This window comes from Lycorma delicatula, chromosome 6, assembly GCF_047948215.1.
Source record: "Lycorma delicatula isolate Av1 chromosome 6, ASM4794821v1, whole genome shotgun sequence".
NCBI lineage: Eukaryota > Metazoa > Arthropoda > Insecta > Hemiptera > Fulgoridae > Lycorma > Lycorma delicatula.
Genome location: NC_134460.1, coordinates 163,667,373 through 163,691,219, shown reverse-complemented (window position 1 = coordinate 163,691,219; position 23,847 = coordinate 163,667,373). Strand labels below are relative to the sequence as shown.

The following is a 23,847-nucleotide window of genomic DNA, read 5'->3' as shown; positions in this document are numbered from 1 at the left end:
ACTTTTTTTTAATTTAAATTTATTGATTTATTAATTATTAACCTCATAGTAAAAAAATGTTACAATGAATAATAATTCAATAACAAAAAAAAAGTGAAAATAATCAGAAATTTTTAATGAAATAAAATTTCATTATTTTAATCTATTTTCTTCTTCTTTTCCCTTCTATTTTCTTCATATCTCTTCTACCTTGGATAGTTACAGTGAAATTTATGATAACCGTTATTTTGATATCTCTGTACTATTGTATTAAAGGTTCATAGTTCCTTTTTTATTTAGGTCCTTCAAGTTGTAACCCTGCTGGTCGAAATGTCTAAGGATTCTTGTTTTATGATCAAGGGATGTACAAAACTCCTGACTATATTTGACTTCCAAGAGTAAAACAGTCTTTCATCCTATAACCTATCGAAAAATTAAACCCATCGGAGACTTATAACATTTACATTGACGCTAACTAAACATATGAATTTATTAATTAATTATCAATTTCATCCATTGAGTATTTTTTTATTTATTTAATTGAGAGTAAATAATTGTAAATCTTATACTATTTTTACCCTCTTGTTCATATAATTTCTTTATTTTATAGGGCAGATGTTAATCAATTGGTTTGTGTCTGCATTTCCGGATGAACATTATTTACGAGAATCGTTTAAGATTCAAGATCTACGAATAATAGCCACTCAGATCTGTACACATTTGTTGACTGCAGGTGTTCTTAGACAACTTCCTGATAAGGATGCTCCTTCATGTGAATCATTATTTAGGGTAAGTTGTCGATTGTATAAATGAAGTGCATTAATGTGTTTATCATTTCACTTTAACATAGGTTATCTACTTTTCTTCAGGCCATTTGCCTCTAAAAGAAAACAGTCTTTTTTCATCAGTTGTCAAATAATATTTAAGTAACTGATGTAAAAAATAATTATAGTCGAGAGAAAATATTATTGATGGATTCGGTGCTGCCGATCTGTAATGAAAAATATTCAAAACTGCAACTGTAAATTCCTCTTTGCGATTTTTAGTAATCTAGGTTCAGCACAGAATCTATCAACTTTTAAATAAGTATTTGATTAAAACAGACTAATTAACATATGTACAAGCGATTAAAGATTTCCTTTTGAAAATTTTCACGTGTCTATTTCCCCAGCTTTGTAGCTGTATATTATAGTACAATTCTAAGAGGCTAATCAGGATAAATTTTGCGTTTCATTGTTTATGCAGATCTTGACTTTTTCATGAATCCTCTTTCTTTTTTTGTTTAGCCTCTGGAACTACTGTAAGGTATTACTTCAGAGGATGATATGTATGAACGTAAATGAACTATACTTCATTTACTGTAAAAGACTATTCTTTTACAGTCTCAGATCAACCATTCCTGAAATGTGTGGTTAATTGAAATTCAACCACCAAAGAACATCATTATCCACGATGAAGTATTCAAATACATATAAAAGTAACTGCCTTTACTAGGATTTGAACCTTAGAACTATCAATGATTTGCGATGACAAGTTCATCACTAGACCTACCCGGTGGGTTTCATGAACCCTGTAACAAAAAAAATTTTCATCATTTAAAACTTTTAATATTGCCAAAATCATCTAGCTCTGTTACTGGTTAATTACGGATTTTATATTTTCTTGGTGTATTGAAAGAAGTAGAAGCCTCTGATAGGTTTTCTTGTAATTTTTTTAATAACTCCTTCTTCTGTTTCTCTACACTTTGAACTTGCAATCATAACATTTTACACACTGCTGCTGTTCTTTCTTTACACTTTTGAATCAAAATAATATGCCTGTCGTTATTTCCCAACTTCCCAAATTTACCTGCTTCTTCTTTCATGAATTCGTATACATTGTCGATTAGCTTGCCGACTTAACCTTTTACAAGTCACAGTGGATTTAATTTCATTCATCCTGCTTGAATCAAGAAAAGAACACGGCACTAGCAAAACGCACTCAACAGATGAACAAAAATGACTGAACATTATTATTATGCAAAGCTTTCAACGTTAATGTATTCCATAAATAGAATATATTTGTGTTTTTTTTTTATCGTATTATGCTTGTTATTGATGTATGCCTTTATTGTTATTATTGTTAGTCGACTAATTAGAATGATTCATTTATTACAATAACTCATACCTACAAAATTGTTTCATTTAAAAGGAAGTGTTGACTTTACATTTATCAATTTTGTCAACATATGCATCATTTGTGATTTTTAGTCGCTTGGCTGTAAATTATAATTTACATTTAGAAATACTTATAAAAATTTCAAACAATAATTACTAGTGAAATAATTCAGAATAATTTTTTTTAAATTGTTAATGTTATAAAATAAATTATTAAATTACACTTAACATCGATTTGGAGCAACAATTTGTTTGTTTAATAAGATTTAATTTTAATGTAAATTGTAAAACGATTGAGATTGAATCATGAACAAATTTAGTTTTCTGTTTTGTAAATACAGATCTGAGTAATGTTTGTAGAATTGTTGATATACAGCATATTAGCTGATTGACTACAAGCTTAATCTTTCATGCCCTCTACTGTAACACTACTTTTAGATTGAGTTTGATCATTTTGTTTTGTTATTACATAAGTTTACAACATTTTTACTTAACCCCCCCTCGCCCTCTCTCTCACCGCGGGTGTGTGTTTGTTTGTTATATTTTTAGGTAAGAGTGAAAATTATTATACTTATGTGGTTGGGCTTAATTTCAGCCAGACTTGATATACTATTGGTCTCATACAGAGGCTTCTGTTCCAACTGCAACGGCACCTACACCTGGCCGCTTATCTCTAGCAACATGGCTACCAAATATGAGTTCATCAGCAACGCCACAGAATGAGCAGTATAATAACATCAATAACAATTACACTGGTAATGGTAAAATTAACTTTATTTACTCTGGTCTTTATATAATAAATAAATTTTTATTTTTAATACTTTAACTTTAATCTTAATCTTGTTTTATAGTTAATAATTCCTGTTGAATTAACAATAATGTATATGCATCTGTTGTTTGTTTCTCGGGTTCTTTTTATTTTTGTTCTGAGTACAGAAAAACTTATTTATCTAATATTTTTAATAGCGTGAGACCAGAATTTTGTAAATATAGGACTATAGATTTATAGATTTTTGGGTTCATAGATTTTCTAGTAAAATATCCCAGGTGTTATATATTCTTGTATATAAAAATTTGTTTTCAGAACCCAGTGAATGTATAATTTTTTGTTATTCTTTATCTCTTCTTACAGTTTCTTTTTTTAGACTTACCTTATCCCTGAATTGTTAATATTTTATATTTTTAGTCAGATGAATTTTATTGTTAATATTTAGAGGTGCATAATATGCCTGCATTTTATAATGTTAACATTATATTGGGGATCTAAGAGGATAATTCATTTAGTCCAGTTGTACTTCCATAGTATTTTCTGCAGATTGATGACATTTTAATTTAGAAAAATCCTGATCCACTCTCATAGCCTTTTAATATGTTAAGGAAAAGCAATTTATTAAAATTTATGTTTCACCTGAACAATATAGAATTCTTGATCAGTCATATGCTTCTCCCATTCTCATTAAAGAGCCTTAATCTCCTATCGATTAATGAGCAAATTACGGATCTGCTGCTTACTGAGATATTGGTTTTCTTAGTTGCATTTCACAGTCATTTAGCTGGCCGATAATGCTATCCACCCATTTCCCATAATCTTGATCATATTATGTAACTCATTTTTGTTGGATTTTGACTAGTTAAAAATTGATGCATTGAATCTATCATAAAGGAGAACTTTAGAAATGTATTTTTTTAATTTAATTGGGATGACTCTGTATATGACCCTATCAATTGTGTACTGTTTTTCTACTCATACATATGAATTTCTGTATTTATTTGCTTTGACATCTAAGTAGCGTAATATATAATAAGGCCATATATAATAAGTTGAAGTGTCAGTCGGTACACTAATTTTTTAATTCGGTTGATTTAATTCAATTTTCTATAAGTTTGATTTTTGACTCGCTTTTTTCCATATTTTTAAAAAATTGTTAAAAAAATAAAATCAATTAAATTATAAAATCCACTAGTTTTTGTTGATAAGACAAGAATAATTAATGTCGACAGTTTACCGTTTTTAATTAGAAATTCTTACTGCAATATGTAAATATTGTTATTCAACAGAATTGATGAAATTAATTATAATTTCTGCTTTCACATTCCTTGAAGTTCACTGAAGCTAATGACTCGAGATTTTAAATTTTTAACTGTATTTAAAATTGTTCCATTCCTTTATCAAATTATACTTTTTAACATTAATATTTATGTTTATATTTATAATAAATTGTACAAAAAAAAATCTGTGAATCGTTCAATAAATTTAATATTGAACAATCACGTCTTATTAGTGATTTTGACCCTGACTTCATTTATTTGTTGTTTGAAGGTAGACAACAGTTAAAGTAAAAAATTAAGTTTTTGAATATTCATTTAAAATTTAAATTATAATCTGTGTCAAAAGATACATAAATGTTTAATTTTAGTACATATAAAAATAATTGGTTAACATTTTTTTTCTAATAGCCTACCGAAAACATTCTATAATTTTTTTTAAAATTATTTTTTTCCACGATTATATTTTATACATTTTATATAATAATATTGATGTATCTTGTATTAATTATTTATTTTTGATTTGATTGTCAGCAGATAAAACTAATGAAGCAGGGAAAAATGAGGAAAATGATAAAAGTAATAATGATAATATTAATAATAATAACAATAATTCTTCAGTTTTAATAGCAGAACTTAATAAAGAACTTCAACGTCAGAACCTTATTATCCAAGAGTTAGAAAGACAAGTACAGTTGTTGGAACGAGAAAAAGAATGTTCTACAACAATACAGAGTATTCAGGTTAGAAATATATTACTTGATCCCATTCTAATAAAATAAATAGGTCGTATAATTTATTATTAAAGCAATTAATTGTATGGCCTATATTAAAAAAAATTGTTATTGAATTTTATCTGTTTATACATATATATATTTTTTTGCTTATTTAAAATATAATGCAAAAAAAGATATCATCATTGTTTTCAAACGTTAGTTTTTTCATAACATGCAATTATTTTTTTTAACCACTGGGATCACCGTTAGGTTTCAGAGATGAATGATTTGTAGCGTATGTGAAAAATGCCACGCCTGACGGATTCAAACCCAGGACCTTCAGATGAAAGGCAGAGACGCAACCACTCACGCCATGGAAACCAGCACACGTACATATTAAAATTACATATTTCCGTTATATTTTTTGTATTACAAGAATCTAGCAACTTGTAATAAATAGATTAACTTATTTATCATTATAATCCCCTTTTTTATGTTTTGGTTTTCTTATAATTCTCCAAAATTAGGAGTTATCATACATAAAACTCCCAACATTTATGTCTTGCATACAGAAGCGCTAGCAGTGGTTATTCTTTGAACTAAGTAGTTTTGTAAGTGGAAATAAAATCTAGAAGCTTACACAAATAATGATTTCTTTTGTCACTTTCTAACCTCACTTTTGACAGTGAATTTTAATTTATGTTATGTTTAATGAGTGGTGTGGTAAACAAAGTAGCTGTTGTTTTGTAAATCGTGGACAACTTTTGTTGTTTCTGCTACTATGATTTTAAAGACTACATTATTTCAAAAATAAGAAAACTATCTTATATCTAAATTTTCCAGCAACTTCATTTATATAAACACTTTAGATCTGAAAACACTTTATTTTTGAATTAGCGGAAACAAAGTGGTGAATTACACGTAGCAAAAGATTTTGTCCAGCTTTGTGCACTAAAGGTAAAATAGTAGCACAGTAAAACTACAGGTACAAGTTATTGGCCAAAATTGTATATGAAACCACTTTTATATGCAATCTTAATGAAACATTTTTTTTTTTAATGGAGTTGCAGAACTGTATCATTAGTTTTTGAAAAAGTTTTCATAAAACCCTAAAAAATTGGAATCAAAAGCATACTTCCTAGGTTTGATGTAAATTTAAGTTTGAGAAAATTGATGTGAAAGTTTATGAACACCGAATAGCATTTTTAGAAAACAAAAAATTCTGAAAATTTTGCATTTCAGATGAGTAAAGAATTATTTTTACAAGTGCATATGTCTGTGTGTATGTTGGCCTCAGTTTGTTTAATCTAATTAATGGTTGATATAAAAATGTAAAATTTTGTTCAACAATTAATATATATTTGGACATTGGTGTAATGAGTTTATTTTAATTACTCTATGAATAATGGGGGTGATAAGAACTGTCTTTAAGTAATTGTTCTTTTTTTTTTAGAAAATTCTATTTTCATTTAATTGCTAATATATATTGGTGTATAATATATATATATATATTGTAAGTGCTAAAGTCTGATTTTAAAAAGAAAGGAATGGGTAATTAATTTCAGTTATAATCTTGACTTACAGGAGGACTTAAAGTGCATTTACATTTAATATGAGCTTAAATGTTTTTAGTAAATTATGTTATTCTCAAGATTGTTGCATTATTAGTTTTAAATAAATATACTCCTGAATAAGACAATAAACTGCCATTATTTTATGAGCAAGATGGTTCACACAGCATCTGCGAAACCTGATTGTTCCACAGCATGTGGAACAATTGAATGATTCATAAATTAGCTTTCTGTTGATTGATTAATATGATGTAAAGATTATATTTATGGCTTAAGACATATTTAATAAGCCAGTTCCTGTAAGATCAATGAAATTAAGTAATGTTAGATGTAGTTTTACTACGTATTGCAGGTGTTTATTTATTAGATGTGAATTGCCGCAACCATTTAATTAAAATAACTATGGTAAATATAAGTTACATTCTATTGAGCTGTATGAGGTACATCTTGTTGATAATGATGTAATTATTTAATTAACAACCACAGGCTAATCACCAAACTACAGTCGCTTTTCAAAATGAATTTTTATACAGCGCATGAAAAATTCCAAGTATAATCAGGATTCAAATCCTGAATCTTAGAGATGAAAGACATATATTACCATTCCATCGCAAAGGCTAGTCAGGTAGTGTAATTAGTTAAACATAACTAGTTTAAATAAGTGGCACTGCAATTTTTCTGTGAAATTTTCTTTTTTTTTTCAGAGTTTGGCTGAGAAAGTGAAAGCTGACTTTGATTTGCCTGAAGAAGAGGTGACAAATTCAAACAGTATTAATAATAAAAGTAGTTATTCAGTGACTAAATCTTCTCAAGTCGATGATATAATAGATCCCAAGGACATTCACCTTAGTATAACGCTTGAAGAAGATAGCCATGATGTTAATAAAGCAAGTAAATTAGAAAAAACTGAGGATAAAACAGATGCAAACGGTATTTGTAAAGAAAATGCAATTAGTACAGAAAAAATTACAAATGACCTTTTGGCAGCAGCTAGTACTACACCGTCTGCTGCTAGTGATATATGTCCACCTCCTGTTTCAGCACCTATTACAACTTCAACTACTGCTGCTCCATCTCCCACCGCTGTAAACATTCATATTCCGCCTCCACCACCACCTCCACTCCTCCCACCACCACTTCCTCCTTTACCTGCCAGTGATCTCATAACCTTTGATCCAGATTTGACTTTATCTAAATCTGTTTCCCCTCCTCCTGCTCTTCCACAACCACCATCAGTTCCTGTTTCAAAAGGTCCACCGCCACCCCCACCACCACCACCACCAGTTCCCATTCTAGGAGGAGTTCCTCCACCTCCACCGTCCCTACCACCAGTTTGTGTTTCAGGAGGTCCACCGCCTCCACCACCCCCACCACCGACTGCTGTTTCAGGAGGAGGTCCACCGCCCCCACCACCACCACCACTAGGTGCTTCTACAGGAGGGCCTCCAATACCGCCACCTCCTCCACCAGGTGCTAATTCAGATGGGACCACTGCGACCAATTTACCCCCTCCACCGCCCATGCCTGCGAACAGTTCCTATCCGGCGCCATTTCCAGCACCACCAGCTGGAGGATGGAGCGCGCAGAGGGCAAGTATGTTAATTTAGTGGTACTGTTATAATATTCACTGAAACTTGTTGTTAATGTAAATAATTTCAGATTAAGTATAAATACAATGATTATCTATAACGAATGTATCTAATGATTATTTCTTTTTTCGTACGTAGACCTTAACTTTCTTCAAATTTTCTTTATAAATTTACTTCCTTATAAGGATTTAGAAATGTCTAATTTCTGCATAACAGTTTTTTTTTTCAGGAGTAAGTGCTAATTATTTTAATTTGTTTATTCCCTAATATACATTAAACATCCAGAAAACTTTTATCCTCAAATTTGATTATGTATAATTTTGAAACTGATTTTAACACAGCATAGTAACATAATTTTACAGTTTGTTTATTGTAATTTATATTTGCAATAATTAATGGTAGTTTTTAGTAATTTACTTTACCTTTAGTGGTAAATTATTACTTTAAGTTGATTTTCTTAGAGCTGTCAAAATTGTTCCATTTGTGTCCTGGCAACTTAATCTATTTTACTTTTTTTTAAGTTATTAATTTTGTGACATTTTTATTTTAGTGCATTATTACCTACATTCCATTCTTTTTAATGTAAATTTTATAATTTTGTTAAATTCATGATCTGCACATTTTCATGTTGAATTATCCAGTCAGTAAAATCTTTTCTTCTTTTTTTGTAAATTATTTTCAACTTCTAAAGCAGGGCCATGGTTTTCCTTATTTTACATTGTAAATTATGGTTCAAGCTCCAGGCCATTGTTGATAGAATTTTTTAATTTTATTCCGGGAGTTTCTTGTTGATTATTAAATCCAGATTCCTTTGATTACAATAATGAGAAAAGTTCATATAAATAAGTTTCTAGAAACGCTTTGTTTTTTTTTATTTACTAAAGTTAACTGAAAACAAGTTTAAGAAATTTAACTTAACATGGAATGTTATCATTTTAAACCAAACAAAAAACATTTTGAAATTTAAAGAAATAATTGTAGAAACACATTACAGAAATAAAATTTTGAAAATGAACACAACTATTTACACAGTCTTCCACTTGATTTAAAATTCCTTGGGTGGCCCTCTGTATTGTATCAGAATTTTTCACAAAACTTAGACAAATTTTGTTGAAAAATTCTTTTTAACTTATTTTCTATTAAGAAATTATTTTGATTTTCATGAATATACAGCCAGCGTACTTACTATTTTATAGGATATGTAAACAAAAATTATATCCACATATTCTTCATTACAAAGTTGAAAAGACATTTTTATAGTGTTTTGATATATGTGCTTTGTACGTTTATTCACTTCTGTAAGGTTACAAAATTATGTAGATGTATGAGGGCTGTTCAGGAAGGTCTCGACCTGACACTGAAGTGGTTCAGTATGAGAAAATGACTACGATTGAAATTCCTAAGTATTCTATTTTTGCCAAGCAACTACAAGTTTAAATGTTATTGCAACCCTCCTCGTGAATTTTCAAAATATATTCTTAAAAGATTGAACTTTTTTTATTTAATAAGAAAACATATATATTAAATTTTTTAATATATAACTAATGATTTATCAGTCAATAATATATTATTTTTAAATTTTTTTATGTAAATTAATGACTATACTGTAATCCCTACTTTTAAAAGTTACAGCTGCATCTTCTCCAAATGAAAACAGTTTACAAACTCCAATATCTAAACTACAAAGTAATGTAACATATCCTGAAAACAGTATCGGGCTAAACAAGGTTTCCGTAGTGGTTGGTCCAGTAAATAAATTAAATTATACTTCATTCTAATTTTTTATTGATTTTATTACTTTAAAAATATTACATAAAGATAAATATATTCCTTTTCCTTTATATAATATAGACTAATGCATTATTTTACGATAGAAAGGGATATATTTACCTTCAAATTAAATAAAAATCTGAAAAAGTGTATTCAGTGTGTTGCGATTTTGTTTATGGTTGTTACACGTACAAAACCATATTGTTGGTTTTCTTTTTGTGGTTATTATAAATAAGGTACTAGACAACATTATAACTTCAGAGCGACTCTGAAGTTATAATGTTCACTATACAAGTCTCTGGAATGGGATTGTAAAAAATAGTTTCACTCTTCATTTACTATAATAAGCGTGGATGCTTATTATTCTTGAGCATGGCAATTTATCTTCAAGAGTGACTTGTTTCTTCTATCGTCTGGTAGCCTTTATTTAAAGCAATCCACAGTTGTGGTTACACGACTAATATAACAGATGCCACTGTTGTGTTAAATATATTAAATTCACCATATCAGGTGAATTTTATTAAATTTCTTATTGCAATTTATTACACTCAACGAATATTACCTGTAGGTGAAGAAATTACATTTACTACGATTGTGTAGAATTTTTTTTTTGTCATATGTACACAGATATAAAAACCTTTACAGCTGTAATTTAATAACTGTATTTTAATAATTTTGTAATTTAATTCATTGCTGCTGAAAAATTATAAAACTTCACAGATAACTGTTTATGTACTTTTAACTTTACCAATCTCTTTCTGAAGCACAATGGCTCTTCATTCAGAACATCTTCTACTTCTTGTTTTTATATTTGAATTACTATAAGTAATGATTTTTTCACAAAAATCAGACTGATATTGTAGGTCATTCTAACTGTAATTTTAAATAAAAGTTCAAATATGTATAACAGATTTGTCTTATGAAAACAAAAAAATAAAGTTTTCTCTAGCTCAGACTTGAGGAAATCATTTATAAAATTATCTGGATAATTGGAGGTTTACTGTAGCTCATAGTTATTGATCAGATGTATTTTATAATACAGTCATTCATCATAAAAAAAAATCTTATGTGTGCACCACATGACTTCCTTGTACATCTATTAAATTGCATATACGCATTTTTGCTGGACTTCATTTAAACCTATTTCATCTGAAAGTGAGATACGATCCTCCAATTCTTTAATAAAAGTTACACAATTGCTAAAATATTAGTTTTTATTAACATCAAATATTTGTACAATTATTAATTCAACAATCTTACCTGAAATATTAGGTTAGAGAAAAAGGTCCCGTGATTACTCTTTAAATAAATTGTTTACCAAATAACCCAATAATAAAAACTGATAATTCTACACCATAAGGTCAAATTAATATTTTTAGCCAGTAAACAGGAGTTCACTAAACGGAATACTTTAATAATTATTAACTTTTATTTATATGACACCAGAAAGCTTGTGCATACTACACACAAGTGAAAAAAATGTTCAACAATCCCTTTAAATTGAATACAGTTTAAATTTTTTTTTTATTTTTCTGTCTAATAATTAAATAAAATTATTTTTTTTAAGTAAATATTCAATTTTTATAAGAATTTGCTAAGAAAATACACAGATAATATGATTCTAAATTATAATTTTCAATTAATATTAAATAAACAGATGTTTCACTAAGTGTATACACATATGTAATGCCTATTAAATAACATTTACTTATTTATTGCAAACCCTTTTTTATTACGGGTTAATAATTATTGAATCATTATATTTAAATTAAAAAAAGAAAAGTTAGAAAAAAACAAAAGGAGATGAAGTCTGATTTAAACCAATGTGCCTTCCCTTAATATCCATATATTTCATTAATTAAAATTTTAATTTTGATTGCAATCAAAAAGGGAGGTGCACAACTAGATGTCAAAACAGTGCTAAATCCAAAATTTCAACTTCCACAGCTAATTGTTTTTGAGTTATGCGGGATACATACATACAAATGTTCGTACAGACGTCACCTCGAAACTAGTCAAAATGAATTCAGGAATGGTGAAAATCAATATTTCCTTTGATATTTGAAAACTGAAATGTTTCACAATCACATTACTTTCTCTACTTAATATAAGGAAGTAGAAAAAAGAAGATGAAATCTGAAGATCAAAATTTTTCACTATCACAATACCTCTTTACATTGCAAAGGAAGTAAAAATGGTGGAATTTTAGGCTTGAATTAAATAAAAATTCTTACATTTTACATTATTTTATTTGTAAAATGTTCCATCCAAATAGGTTTTTTACATAATAAATTTCAATATGCATGCCCTTCATTGCTTGGCAAATTTTCAATCGATATTCAATTTTTCTTCCCATACATGATGTTCTTACATATCTTCTCTTATGGTTGTATCTTGATTCTTTATTTTAAGTGACTCGAATCACATAATTTTTGCGAATTAAGAATATTTTTAATATATGCCCACAAGGGTTAGATCCAGATTTTTTGGACCGAGGTATAAGGTCCAAATTTTCTGGTCCCATCCATCTTTCTGCAAATTTTTCATTTTTACAAATGTATGAAAGTGTGGGGATGCATCTCCTTATTGAAAATAAGTTCCATGTATATTTTTGAGGAAAGCAATAAATAGCCATGTAACATATCAAGATAAATATTTCCATTAACAGACTTTCCAGCAAAGAAAAGGTCCCAATTATATAGTTTTTCATTAAACCGTACCAAATATTAGCTTTAGATGTGACACATAATTTCTTAAAAATTACATCTCAGTTTTCAGATCCCCATATCTATGAATCATGACAATACATCCATTAAGGTGAAGCTTCACTTGTAAAACTTAACATCATTTAAAAATGATTCGTTTTCATTGTTTTTCTTGTAATAGCTGAATTTCATATGCGTGCAAGTGTAACCTTTTACATAGAATTATAACGGTTGTTTTGGAATTTGTAAACCAATACTTAGATTTCTGATTGCAAATCATCTGACACATTACACTTTCTTCTGATATCAATGGTTTATCAGGTGATTACTGTTTAGATCAGATCCTGTTTCTTTGAATTGATTGTATCATCGTTTTAGATTATTTTATTTGGTGGCTTGTTTTTGTATACTTGTATATATATGTACATAAAAATTCATGCTAAACTAAAATTATTGACTATTTGGCATCACAAAACACATTGTGTCTTTTTTCTTAAACAGAAAATACAGTCAGCTAAGAAACATCCCTCATCAACAACACTAAAATAAATGCATAGGTTACAATAATTGCTACACAAACTTTTCAGCTACCAAAGCTTTATACTCTCAGCACAATTTCGCAAAATATTCCTAATGCTCTGATCTGAGAAATCCCATCATTCTTTTATTTTATATCCTTAATTCACTGTTACAATATCTTTTACAATAAAATTAAAAATTTTATAAAATTGTTACAGTAAAATTAAAAAAAAGATGATCTTTACCAAAGAATTATTTTTTAAGCGAATAATAAAACTATGTCTATTACATTAAATAAAAGGTAATTTATATTTAAGTACATTTATTTATACTTGGATTACAGTGTTCAGAAAAGAGCCACTAAATCCTCCAGTTCCTATGAAACCATTATATTGGACAAGACTGACTGTTCCTGCCGCTGTAGATGGCACTTCAGTTGACAATACTGATGGGCCTAAAACTCTTTCAGGCAATAACACAGGTGATAGATGGTAAGTAATTATTACTTTCTCATATTTATTTTTTATTTATAATGAGAGAAATATATTTTTTTACCGATGAATTAATTCAATGCAGAAGCTTTAAAGAAGTTTGTATATGGGAATATGAAGATAGAAATTATAGTGTATGAAAAAGCCATGCCTTTCTGGGATTCAAACCCAGGACCTCTGGATAAAAGGCAGTGACTCTATCAATTCACTATGGAGATCGGCTCATTTATTTTTATTATTTTACATTTCTTCTTTAACTTCAGGATGTTTATAAGTAGTAATGAAATCAACATCTTTTTTTGTTAAAAATAAAATGTTTTTTAAAAATTAAATTTTTGTTAAAATTAAATTTTTAACGACGTTATTTCTTAACTGAAGAAATGATAATTTGTGAAATCAGATTTCAAATTGCTGTGTAAAAAATTAATTCTAATTTAAAAATTCATTGTAAAAATATTATAGATTTTTTTGTATCCTGGAATACACTATCATGTTGTAGTTTTAAATTACTTTAGTTTAACTTTAAAAGGAAAAATGATAAACAGAGTAAAAATATAAAATTAAAGAAAAATGTTATAAGATTCATAGAATCTGATAAAGAGAGTCAAGTGAAAGAATAGATTCATGCAGGACAGGGTGCATACACATTACGGCCAGTGCCGTTACCAGTGGTCAACACGGTGATCATAAAGTTGAAGTTTTATATATTACAGCTAGTAAGACTTGAATGTTTAAATCTGATGGCAAGATGTTTCAGAAAAAAGTACAACCGATGATGGTTAACTGCAACCAACGATGTTTAATTTTGTTAATTGGCAGTAATTGATTTATTAGATTGGGCTTCAACTGCTAAAATTTAGTGATTAAATTTTAGTTGGCGTAAAAGATCTGACTTTATTTGATCCTCTGCAGTTTGGCTTTTTTTTTCTAACCCTCTGATGCTCTTACCATCCCACTGAGACTCAGTAAAGATGCAGCTTCTGTGTTAGGTACTAGGAAATAACAGTACGGGATTACTGATGGAGCCCAAATACTGACTGATAGTTTCCATGGTATGTTCCCGAAGGAAAAATTCTTGAAGCATAAGGGTTGAGGAATGGGACAATTAACCCTCCGCCTCTATTTGTATAGATTTAGTTAGTTACCGCGTTTCCAGAACCCATTTAATCCTTACCTCACATCCTTTAACTTCTGTCTTATATCGAGTAAGTCTAATATAAGATAATTACATACTTAATATAACATTGCAGTTTTTTACCTTATCCCGATATAATAATTATTTGTAGTTGGATGTTCCCTGTTTACATGTTATTAATTATTATTAGAATTCTTTATTAAATTTATCAGTTACTTTTTTTTTTAAAACAGTGGTATATAAATTAATTATAATATACTTCCCTGTACAGAATAGGTTTCTTTGTGATAGACACGGATGGTTTAAGGGAAAAAGTGAAGGCAATCTTTATAAAAATTTTAATAATGCTTAATTATTTACTCTTGTAACAGCTACAGGCTGGTTCTGAATTATAGTTGCTTTTTTATAACAAGCATTATACCATATAACAAATGATATATAAAATCCAGCAAGTTCAAATTTTCCCAGCGCTATGTTCTACAAAATTGCAGGCTAACACACACACACACACACACATATATATATATGTATATACAGTTATATTATATATATACACAGTTTAATATTCTTTCAGCCTCTGCAAAGCACAGAATTAAAGAAACACTTACGTTTAATTTTTTTTTACCCATAACGCTTTCTGGCCTAAGCCCATCCTCAATGACAACTTTTGTAAATTCTTAAACTGTTTAGCATTTACATTATAACTATTTACATTTTTGTAAAAATTGTTTGTTTAAACTAAAAATAAATTAAGAAATTTTAAAAGACTTCAAAAACATTTTAAATAAGAACAAATATTTATTCAATCATGAATGAAAAAGTATTTCAATAACTAGTAATTTATCATGCTAAATTAAGATTTTAGATGATAAATTCATAGTTATTATAATACTTTTCCATTCTTTTCTTTTTCCTTTGTTTAATATATATCTATTTGAATACATCTAGAGATTTCAATAACCTTTTTTGTGTTTTTTTGGACTAAGAGAGTCTTTAAATGATATTTGCAAAAACTCTTGATACCCAAAATGCCAGCTGATCACTATATTCTCCCTTAATAGCTAAGCTGCTGCATCAGCAATAGAGCTATAGCCAGAAAAATAAAAATGCCAAATCTTACCAGCTTTCAAACTCAGAATCTTATGGATGGAAGGTGAAGATGCTATCCCTTCACCCTGTAATTTATTAATATATGTATTATTTTAATTCAATTTATAAATTTTGGTTTATAGTGCGCCATTATGGGAGGAGTTAGAAGAAGCTACGATATTAGATGTTAACGAGTTTTCACAGTTGTTTTCACGTCAAGTTGTAGACAGGAAAAATACAAGGAAAAATGTCAGCATGAAACCTGTAAAAAGTCAGGTAGGTTAAATAAGTATTATATTTATTAGTGTTTTAATCATATTATTTGTAGACATCTAATACAACAAAGTAAGCTAACTCTTCTTATCACTGTTGTTAATTTAATTATAAAATAATTAATATGCTTGGAAAATATTACTACGAGGTTAATAGAAAATTTTTAGCGGTTAAAAAAAATATGACAAAAGGTTTTCTCCTCAGCAGACTGCTACTTGGAGGAAAGTTATTATATTTTTAATAAGCCCTTATTACTTTTTTTTAAATGAGACCCCAAATCTTCTGTGGGATTAAGATCAGATGTGATTGCCAATTTAAAATACTTAATTCCTAATGACTGAGCGTATTCATGATGATTTTGCAGTACGCTTTAACTGTGCTGAAAAATTATTTCCTCCAGTAGCAAATTATTAACTGTCTATAATTATTTTTTAGATATGTAACATATCAAATAAAAAAGGAAATTTTTACGACATGAAAAAAGTGAAATGTTTTTTGTCTTCTGAAGCCCTGCTAAGACATATTGAATTACAAAAACAAATATTCTGTTTGAATAAAATTTTGGTGGGATACAAGATACATCGTGACCATATCTTCCCAACCCCTTGACTAATTTTAACCAAAGTTAAATGTCATTAATGATCAACAATCAGAAGTCATATAATTTTTTTTAAAAAGTTCATAAAGCCACTCTAAAGATATAAAAAAAATAATAAATAAAAATAAAAAAAAATAAATGATAAAAAAAGTATAAAAATTTGGCCTATTATCCTCCTTATTTGGTGAAATTGCCTAAATGCACAACCAGAGTGACATAATAATGTAATAAATTCATCTAATTAGTACAATAATGTGAGTAAGAGTCCAGAAACACAAAAAAAAGCTTTGTTGCTCTATCCCTTTATAGGAGTTTGAATAAGACAGATACCATCAGAAAAAATCTTATCTACATAAGAGATATTAAATCATTTGAAAAAATTAATCTATCTGTTGAGTAGAATTTTGAGATTAAAAAAGTCTGAAACCAATTGTGTTCAGAATTAAATAACTTCAGTACCCTTTATGCAGAAATCGTTGTGCCAGATTTCATCTAAATCGGTACATCCAGTCTGGAAATATCAATCAGAAAACAGTCCAGTATACATACATGAGAGTTTTCAATGCTGAAATTTTGTTTGTAGAGGAGATGAAAAAAAAACTAAAATGCAAAATTTGATCCGATTAATATAGTAAATCTATATAGTATATATCAACCAGGAAAGTAATACAAAACATTTAAAAAAGTATAATTTCAAGTTAAAAGTATGATGATGAAATTTTCATGTTTAAAGAATCACTGTTATTTTTATTTACTTTATTATTATAAGAATTTACAGCATATTAAAATATACATTTTGTTATTTATTAAATTCATGTTTTAATTTGTAGGTAGCAAAAATATTGGATGGTAAAAGATCACAGAATGTTGGAATTTTGTCATCTAGTTTACATGTTGATTTTCCTGAAATTGAAAACGGTATGATTCTAATTATTTTGTTTTATGTATTTATTTATGTAATATCTATTTGGGTGGTTGTTACTATATAAATAATATTTGATGTCTAAGTGATTTTTTCAGTTTTTTTTTTTTTCAATATCATAAATGTTACTGATTGTTTACAATTAAAATATTGTTAGAGATTTGAATTTGGTGTTTTGTCAGTGTGACTAAATAACTAATATTTTATGGTTAACCTATTGATGACTGAATTTTTAGATTTTTTTTAGCTCTCGGGACTGAATATTTTTATACTTTACTTATATCTTTACTATCTTTTGTCTCTTAATGCTATGTATATTACTAGAATAATTGAATGAAAATTTAAAAAAATGCTTTATTTACCTTTTCTAATTGATGAAACCTTTTACTAAGTGTTATTTTGAATCCTAAAATTTATGTTTTTTTTTTTTTTTATAATACACAGTTTTAATGATTTAATTTGGTGTGGTACATTTCAAAACAATTATCTAAATGTAACGGTTCACAATACGTTTTACACTAATACACTATTTCTGAGCATTTATTATAGGCTGCACAAACTCTGCTTTTTCTAGATGGCCTGTTTTATTGTTGCTGGGATTTTTTCAATGAAATGACCCCATTGTTTGGCCTGTAAGCATAATGGGTTGTCACCTGATGTGGACGGTCTTCCAACCCCACGATTGTGTTCTGGGAATGTTACTTTCTAAAACCTGTTCCATTACATTTAGGTGAAAATCAATGAAGTTTTTCTTTTTACCACTAGCTAGATTGCGAATGACACTTGTATTGTATAAACAAGGATTGAATAAATAAAAAAAAACAATTTTTTGTACCCCGTTGCATAGTGGTGCCGCTTTACAGGGTAAGCATAGAGTATTTGGTCTTACCTATATACACCTCACATAAATCGGTTATAATCAGTTGCAACATTTGGTTTTAACTGTTGAAAATGTGACATCACCTTTTTTTCAATTTGGTCTTCAATATTTCCTTACATAAATCTTTCCTGTTTTTCTTTACAGTATCAACATCAAATGTACCACGACTTAGAAGTTCAGCAAAAAGGTTCGGAGAGGAATACTAATTATCCGTGTTTAAAACCTGGCCTTCATTGAATAAATCATTACATAGTTGTAAAATTACTGATTCACTAACGCTAAAATATCTTACAGTAGGTTCTGGATTTTCTTAACTACATATATTTTTAAATTATAACAATTTCCGTATCACACACTTTATAGATCTTTATACCAAAACAAGCTCATTTGGAAGGATTGAGCTAAATATAAGAAGGCCTCCCATGAAAAGCCATTAGGCTTTCATCAATATATATATTTTTGTTAGGAGTATATACTTTTTTAAATTTATGTACTAAATAAACAATAATAGGCCTTACTTTACTGCATTTATCTGTCTTGAGCCATTGTTTCAGAAAAAATTGAGCATGACTTATTTTGTGGGTTGTCCAATAATTATTTAATTTTGACTTTTTATACCATGACATGAGAAAAATAAGCTTTTAGTTCATCAGGACTTAGATTCTTTAATTTATTCTTATTGTTTATCCTAGCATAAGAGTTTGATTCCAAAACAACTTTGTGTCAAAAAGTTTCACCTAAACATTGATTGACTACTTCTAATTCTTTACTTATATTAGTAAGATGTTGCGTTATTATAGGATTAATTCCAACATTGTCAGTAAGTGAAATTTCACAAACATTAATTTTTTGTGTTTCCACTCCCAACTGGATTTGTTTCGATAGAAGAATTTTTGTTTATTTCACTTCCACTGTCACACTATCTTCATTATCAGAACATTCACTAATTACAACACTATCATTATCAGATTCATTTAAAAAATTATCTCTAAACTCATCAAAATCATCATTTGCTGGGCAAACACAAGCAGAACGGTAAGCCACCATAGTAAACACTGTGCACTTAACCTCAGAATTGTAAAAGATTAGTTTATACGAGGTTCTACCCAAAAGTTCGGTAAATTTTACCTTAAAAATAAAATAGCTTACCATAACTTATAATTTCAACTGTCTCCTTCAAAGTAATCCCCTTGGGCAATGATACAGTGATCCCAGCGGTTTTCCCATGATTCCATGCATCCCTGGAAGTCTGCAGGTGTAAGTGTTCAAAGCACGTTCTGTGTTTCTTCCTGAATCTCCTCAATTGTGTTAAAACTACGGCCTTTCAATTGAAATTTTATTTTCGGAAAGAGAAAAAAGTCGCATGGGTCAAGGTCAGGCGAATAGATTGGGTAGGGAATCACTACCGTCTTTTTGGAAGCCAAGAAATTCCAAACAGCTAGCGATGTGTGCGCGGGCACGTTGTCATGGTGCAGAACCCAGCTGTTATTACCCCACAGATCTGAATGTTTGCGCCTAATGCTTTCACGTAACTGCTTCAAAACTTCACAATAGAACATCCCATTGACAGTTTGACTAAGAGGAACAAATTATGGATAATGCCTTTGATGTCAAAAAAAAACAATCATCATGGGCTTCACATTGCTGCGATCTTGCGTGCTTTTTTTGGCTGCAGTGAACTTGGCGACTTCCACTGTGACAACTGCTGCTTAGTTTCAGGGTCATATCCGTACACCCGTGTCTCATCACCAGTTATGATGTTGGAGATGAAGTTAGGGTCATCTCTTGCTAATTTTTCAATTCACTACAGACAGCTACGCAATTTTATATCTGGTCGCTGTTCAACAGTCTCAGTACGAATTTTGCAGCAATGCGTCTCATGTTCAAATTGTTCGACAAGATGCGTTGTACGGACCCATATGACATTTGTAACATTGCACAAACATTATGGATTGTTTGTCTACGATCTGCAACAATAGGCTCTCGCACTTTCGCGATGTTTTCTGGTGTTGCACTTGTTGATGGTCTTTCTGAACGCTCGTCATCGACTGTCATTCGTCCATCTTTGAATCGTTTGTACCATAAAAAAGTTTTACTTTTACTTATAGCGTTGTCACCAAATGCTTCCACAAGCATGCGATGGGTTTCTCCTCCAGTTTTTTTAAGCACGAAGCAAAATTTAATGCAGGTTCTTTGCTCTTTAAAATCTGCCATTTAGAACTTCGCCGAAGCAGTAAAACACAACGTTACACAACCGCATGAAAGTTAAGAATGCAACCTCTCACCGTCACAGCTGTTGGAACACTTATTCACTAAGAGTACTGTTAGCCACATCTAGCGGCAGCAGGTCGTACCAGCAATGGTTCGCGCGCGAAATTCAAATTCCCCGAACTTTTGGGTAGCACCTCGTATCAGGATTGAACACGAGGAAAAACATTTCTCTGCATAAACAAAAGATTACAGTAAATCAGTTTGTATAAAGAAATCTGTTGGTAAAGTTAAGAAATACATCTTTTAATATCAAGACAGGCAACAATGCCTGTCTTCCGGCATATCAACTTGCTAAGATTTAGGATGGGCCTGTCCAACCATCATCATCAGTTGGTTAATCTGTTCAATTAAACATTGAAGTAAAATAAAAAATATGTTTTTTTAATTAACTGTAAGATAATCAGATAAGTAGCTGTAATTTAAAAAAATATTTTTATAAAATTGCAGTCAGTATCACTTATGCACGTTAATTGAAAATAAAAGGAGCAAAAATTCTTTTCTTACATCCTTTTCCTTTAATGAGTCACTTTAGATGTCCCTTTCCTGGATCTATTACTTTTTTTTCTATTAAAACCTCAGATAGCTACGTAATAAATTTACCAAATTAAATGCAGGATCTAATTTCAGAGATAACCATTTTACTTATTTATTATTTAGCAGAGTTATATTATTTGTAAAGGTAAACATTACTATTAAATGTGGAAAAGGATATCTGATAAATATTCCCCACAATGCATTTGGCACTCAGATTCTTTTAACAAAATTCTGGATCGGTTTTTCACATAACTGCGTTTCAATATCATAATAACTACTCAATTCTGCCTTCAATTCAGTAATCGTTCTTTTTTTCCCCAACATAAACTTCGGACAATGAATCTGCAGAGGAAGAAATCTTACATTATGAGATTGCATGATCTTGTTGCCAAATTAACTTCACCATTGTACAAGATAAATTACCTGTTAAATTTCTCATTTAAAAATGGATTTTTTCATGTTCAGTTTAGCTCTTTGGGTGTAAATAGTTTATTCTTGAATAACCTCAGGAGTTTTTGTTTTCTCCAACCAGACCTATTTGTTTAAATTTTTGACAGTGGTTTCATTTCAACCATTTCTCTTACCACATAATTTTCTGAATCTGGGAAAAACATTTTCCAAAAGTTGTAATGAATTTTAACAATCATAATTTGGTTCCTCGTCATATAATACTATAGTGACTAACCACAACATGTAATCTTTCAGAATATTGCCATCCTTACAGCAAAAAATGCTGAACAATTTAAATGTTGCATTAATTTTGGGATACTCATTATGTGTTTATAAAAAAAGAAAGGTATGTGGAAGTAATGGTAAAAAAACTAGACCACAGTTAGAAATAGAACCATAACTTTCTGATTTATGAGCTTTCCTGCACAACTCGATATTCATTTGATGTTTTTAACATAATTCCATTAAACTGATTGCAGTTTTCAACTGAAAACTGCAATTGAGATGTGATCAATACTTTCCAATTTTTCTAGAGAAAAAACTAACTGCTACATTTCAAGGATTTTTATTTAGAAATTTACTTTTTTTTACCAAAATAGAAAATGTAATAAAATAATAATAATCTTTAATCTGTTGTTTGACTTAAACATGTCTGCCTGATTTTCCTGTAAATTTAGATAAAATACTAGAAATAAATGGACGGACTCTGTGACTTAAGATACTTTTTTAACTTTGTTGAAATTTTTCTTCTTATAGAAGTAAAAGATTTATCAGTTCTATTAATCTTCTGAAAGCAGGTATTTGACCCCAAAAATGGATTTTTTGGAAATAACTCAGAATGCCTGCATTTATGAAAATTTGTAAAAAGATTTGTATAATTTTGTTTCTTAGTCACTATAACAGAAAGAACCCAAGGTAGAATATTTTTTAACAAGCCATTATTTTTAATACTTTCTTGGTTGCATGATTTTACATGGACGCATATCTCTGAAACTTTGACTATTTATTTTGGTATCTCTAAAATGATTGTAAAAATTATTATAATGGTTATAACAAACAGAGTTAAGAGTAATTTTTCCTGGGATTGAATTATCTGAATAATTCTATTAAGTTTTATAAAATTTAATTTAAAATAATTTATAACAATTTTTTTAATATCTATTTAAGTCATCTATAAACACTTAAAAAGGGTCCTGCTTGTATATTGGAAAGTATGAACTCTTAATAATTAAGAATATTTATGACTTTAATATTTATTTTTATTTTTCTTATCTTGGATTACAGCTTGGCTTGTAATGTTCATGGTAAAAGGTATCATAATGTCCAAATTAAATATTTAACTTTTAACTACCTGTAAAATCCTGGATCTGGTTGAACTGCATAAGATTTTTGAGATATTAGTAGATGCTTTTTAAAAAAAAAAAATTTGGCCAGTTTTCGTTTAATGAAAAAAATAGTAAGTTTTTAAAAAATATTTGTAATCAAATATTTTAGTACATTGACTTCCTGAATGATTAATACCTTTATTTTAACCTACATAGGATATAGATGAAAAAAAATTGATTCATATTATTTATTTGTTATTCTTTATTATTTTTATTTATTTTACTTTTTATTGTTCTAGCAATATATAACTTTGATACAACTGTAGTCAGCCTTGAAGCATTGCAGCAAATATATGAAGTGGTGAGAGTTCGTTTAATGTTTATTTACCTTTTTTTTTAAATTTTAGTTTTTTTCATAGTATTTTGATTTATAAACATTTTCAGATAAATGATCAGTGGTGACCATGTCTCACCACTTTCTTTTTTAATTGTAACCAAAATTAAATTTGCTCAGTATCTGTGTTCACAATTCATCGCACAAATTGGTTTAAAAAATTAGTTTATCTGGTCTGAAGATAACAAGCAAAATGATAACTGATAGAAAAAAAAAACAAAAAGATTAGTTTTATTGTCACCTTCCCCTGTATGAAATTCCCTTTGCTGTATATTATTATTGAATAAGACCAGACACAATCGGAAATTATCTTAGCTATCTAAGAAAAATATGAAATAAGAAATACATATAATTAAATTTTGAAAAAATTGACCTACTCTTTTGCGTAAAATTTTTAAATACAGGACTTATAAGGTCTGTATCTCCCTGCCCCT

At 29.0% G+C, this 23,847-nt stretch overlaps 2 protein-coding genes across 7 annotated transcripts in view; one reads left to right on the top strand and one right to left on the bottom strand.

Annotated features, from left to right (window-relative positions):
- The window catches only part of Gpa2 (Glycoprotein hormone alpha 2), a 179,520-nt gene that overhangs the window by 131,116 nt on the left and 24,557 nt on the right, over window positions 1–23,847 (bottom strand). The gene's annotated exons all lie outside the window — the stretch shown is intronic.
- Window positions 1–23,847, top strand: part of capu (formin protein cappuccino) — a 92,119-nt gene that overhangs the window by 44,004 nt on the left and 24,268 nt on the right. For 3 of the 6 annotated variants that reach the window (XM_075369013.1, XM_075369011.1, XM_075369016.1), the window contains 8 exons: window positions 590–768; window positions 2,731–2,896; window positions 4,716–4,924; window positions 7,173–8,061; window positions 13,395–13,542; window positions 15,910–16,046; window positions 17,472–17,555; window positions 23,319–23,380. In XM_075369013.1, coding sequence (XP_075225128.1) covers window positions 590–768; window positions 2,731–2,896; window positions 4,716–4,924; window positions 7,173–8,061; window positions 13,395–13,542; window positions 15,910–16,046; window positions 17,472–17,555; window positions 23,319–23,380 — 1,874 coding nt within the window. The remainder of the gene's footprint in view (window positions 1–589; window positions 769–2,730; window positions 2,897–4,715; window positions 4,925–7,172; window positions 8,062–13,394; window positions 13,543–15,909; window positions 16,047–17,471; window positions 17,556–23,318; window positions 23,381–23,847) is intronic. The other 3 variants (XM_075369015.1, XM_075369012.1, XM_075369014.1) reach the window with 3 other exon arrangements.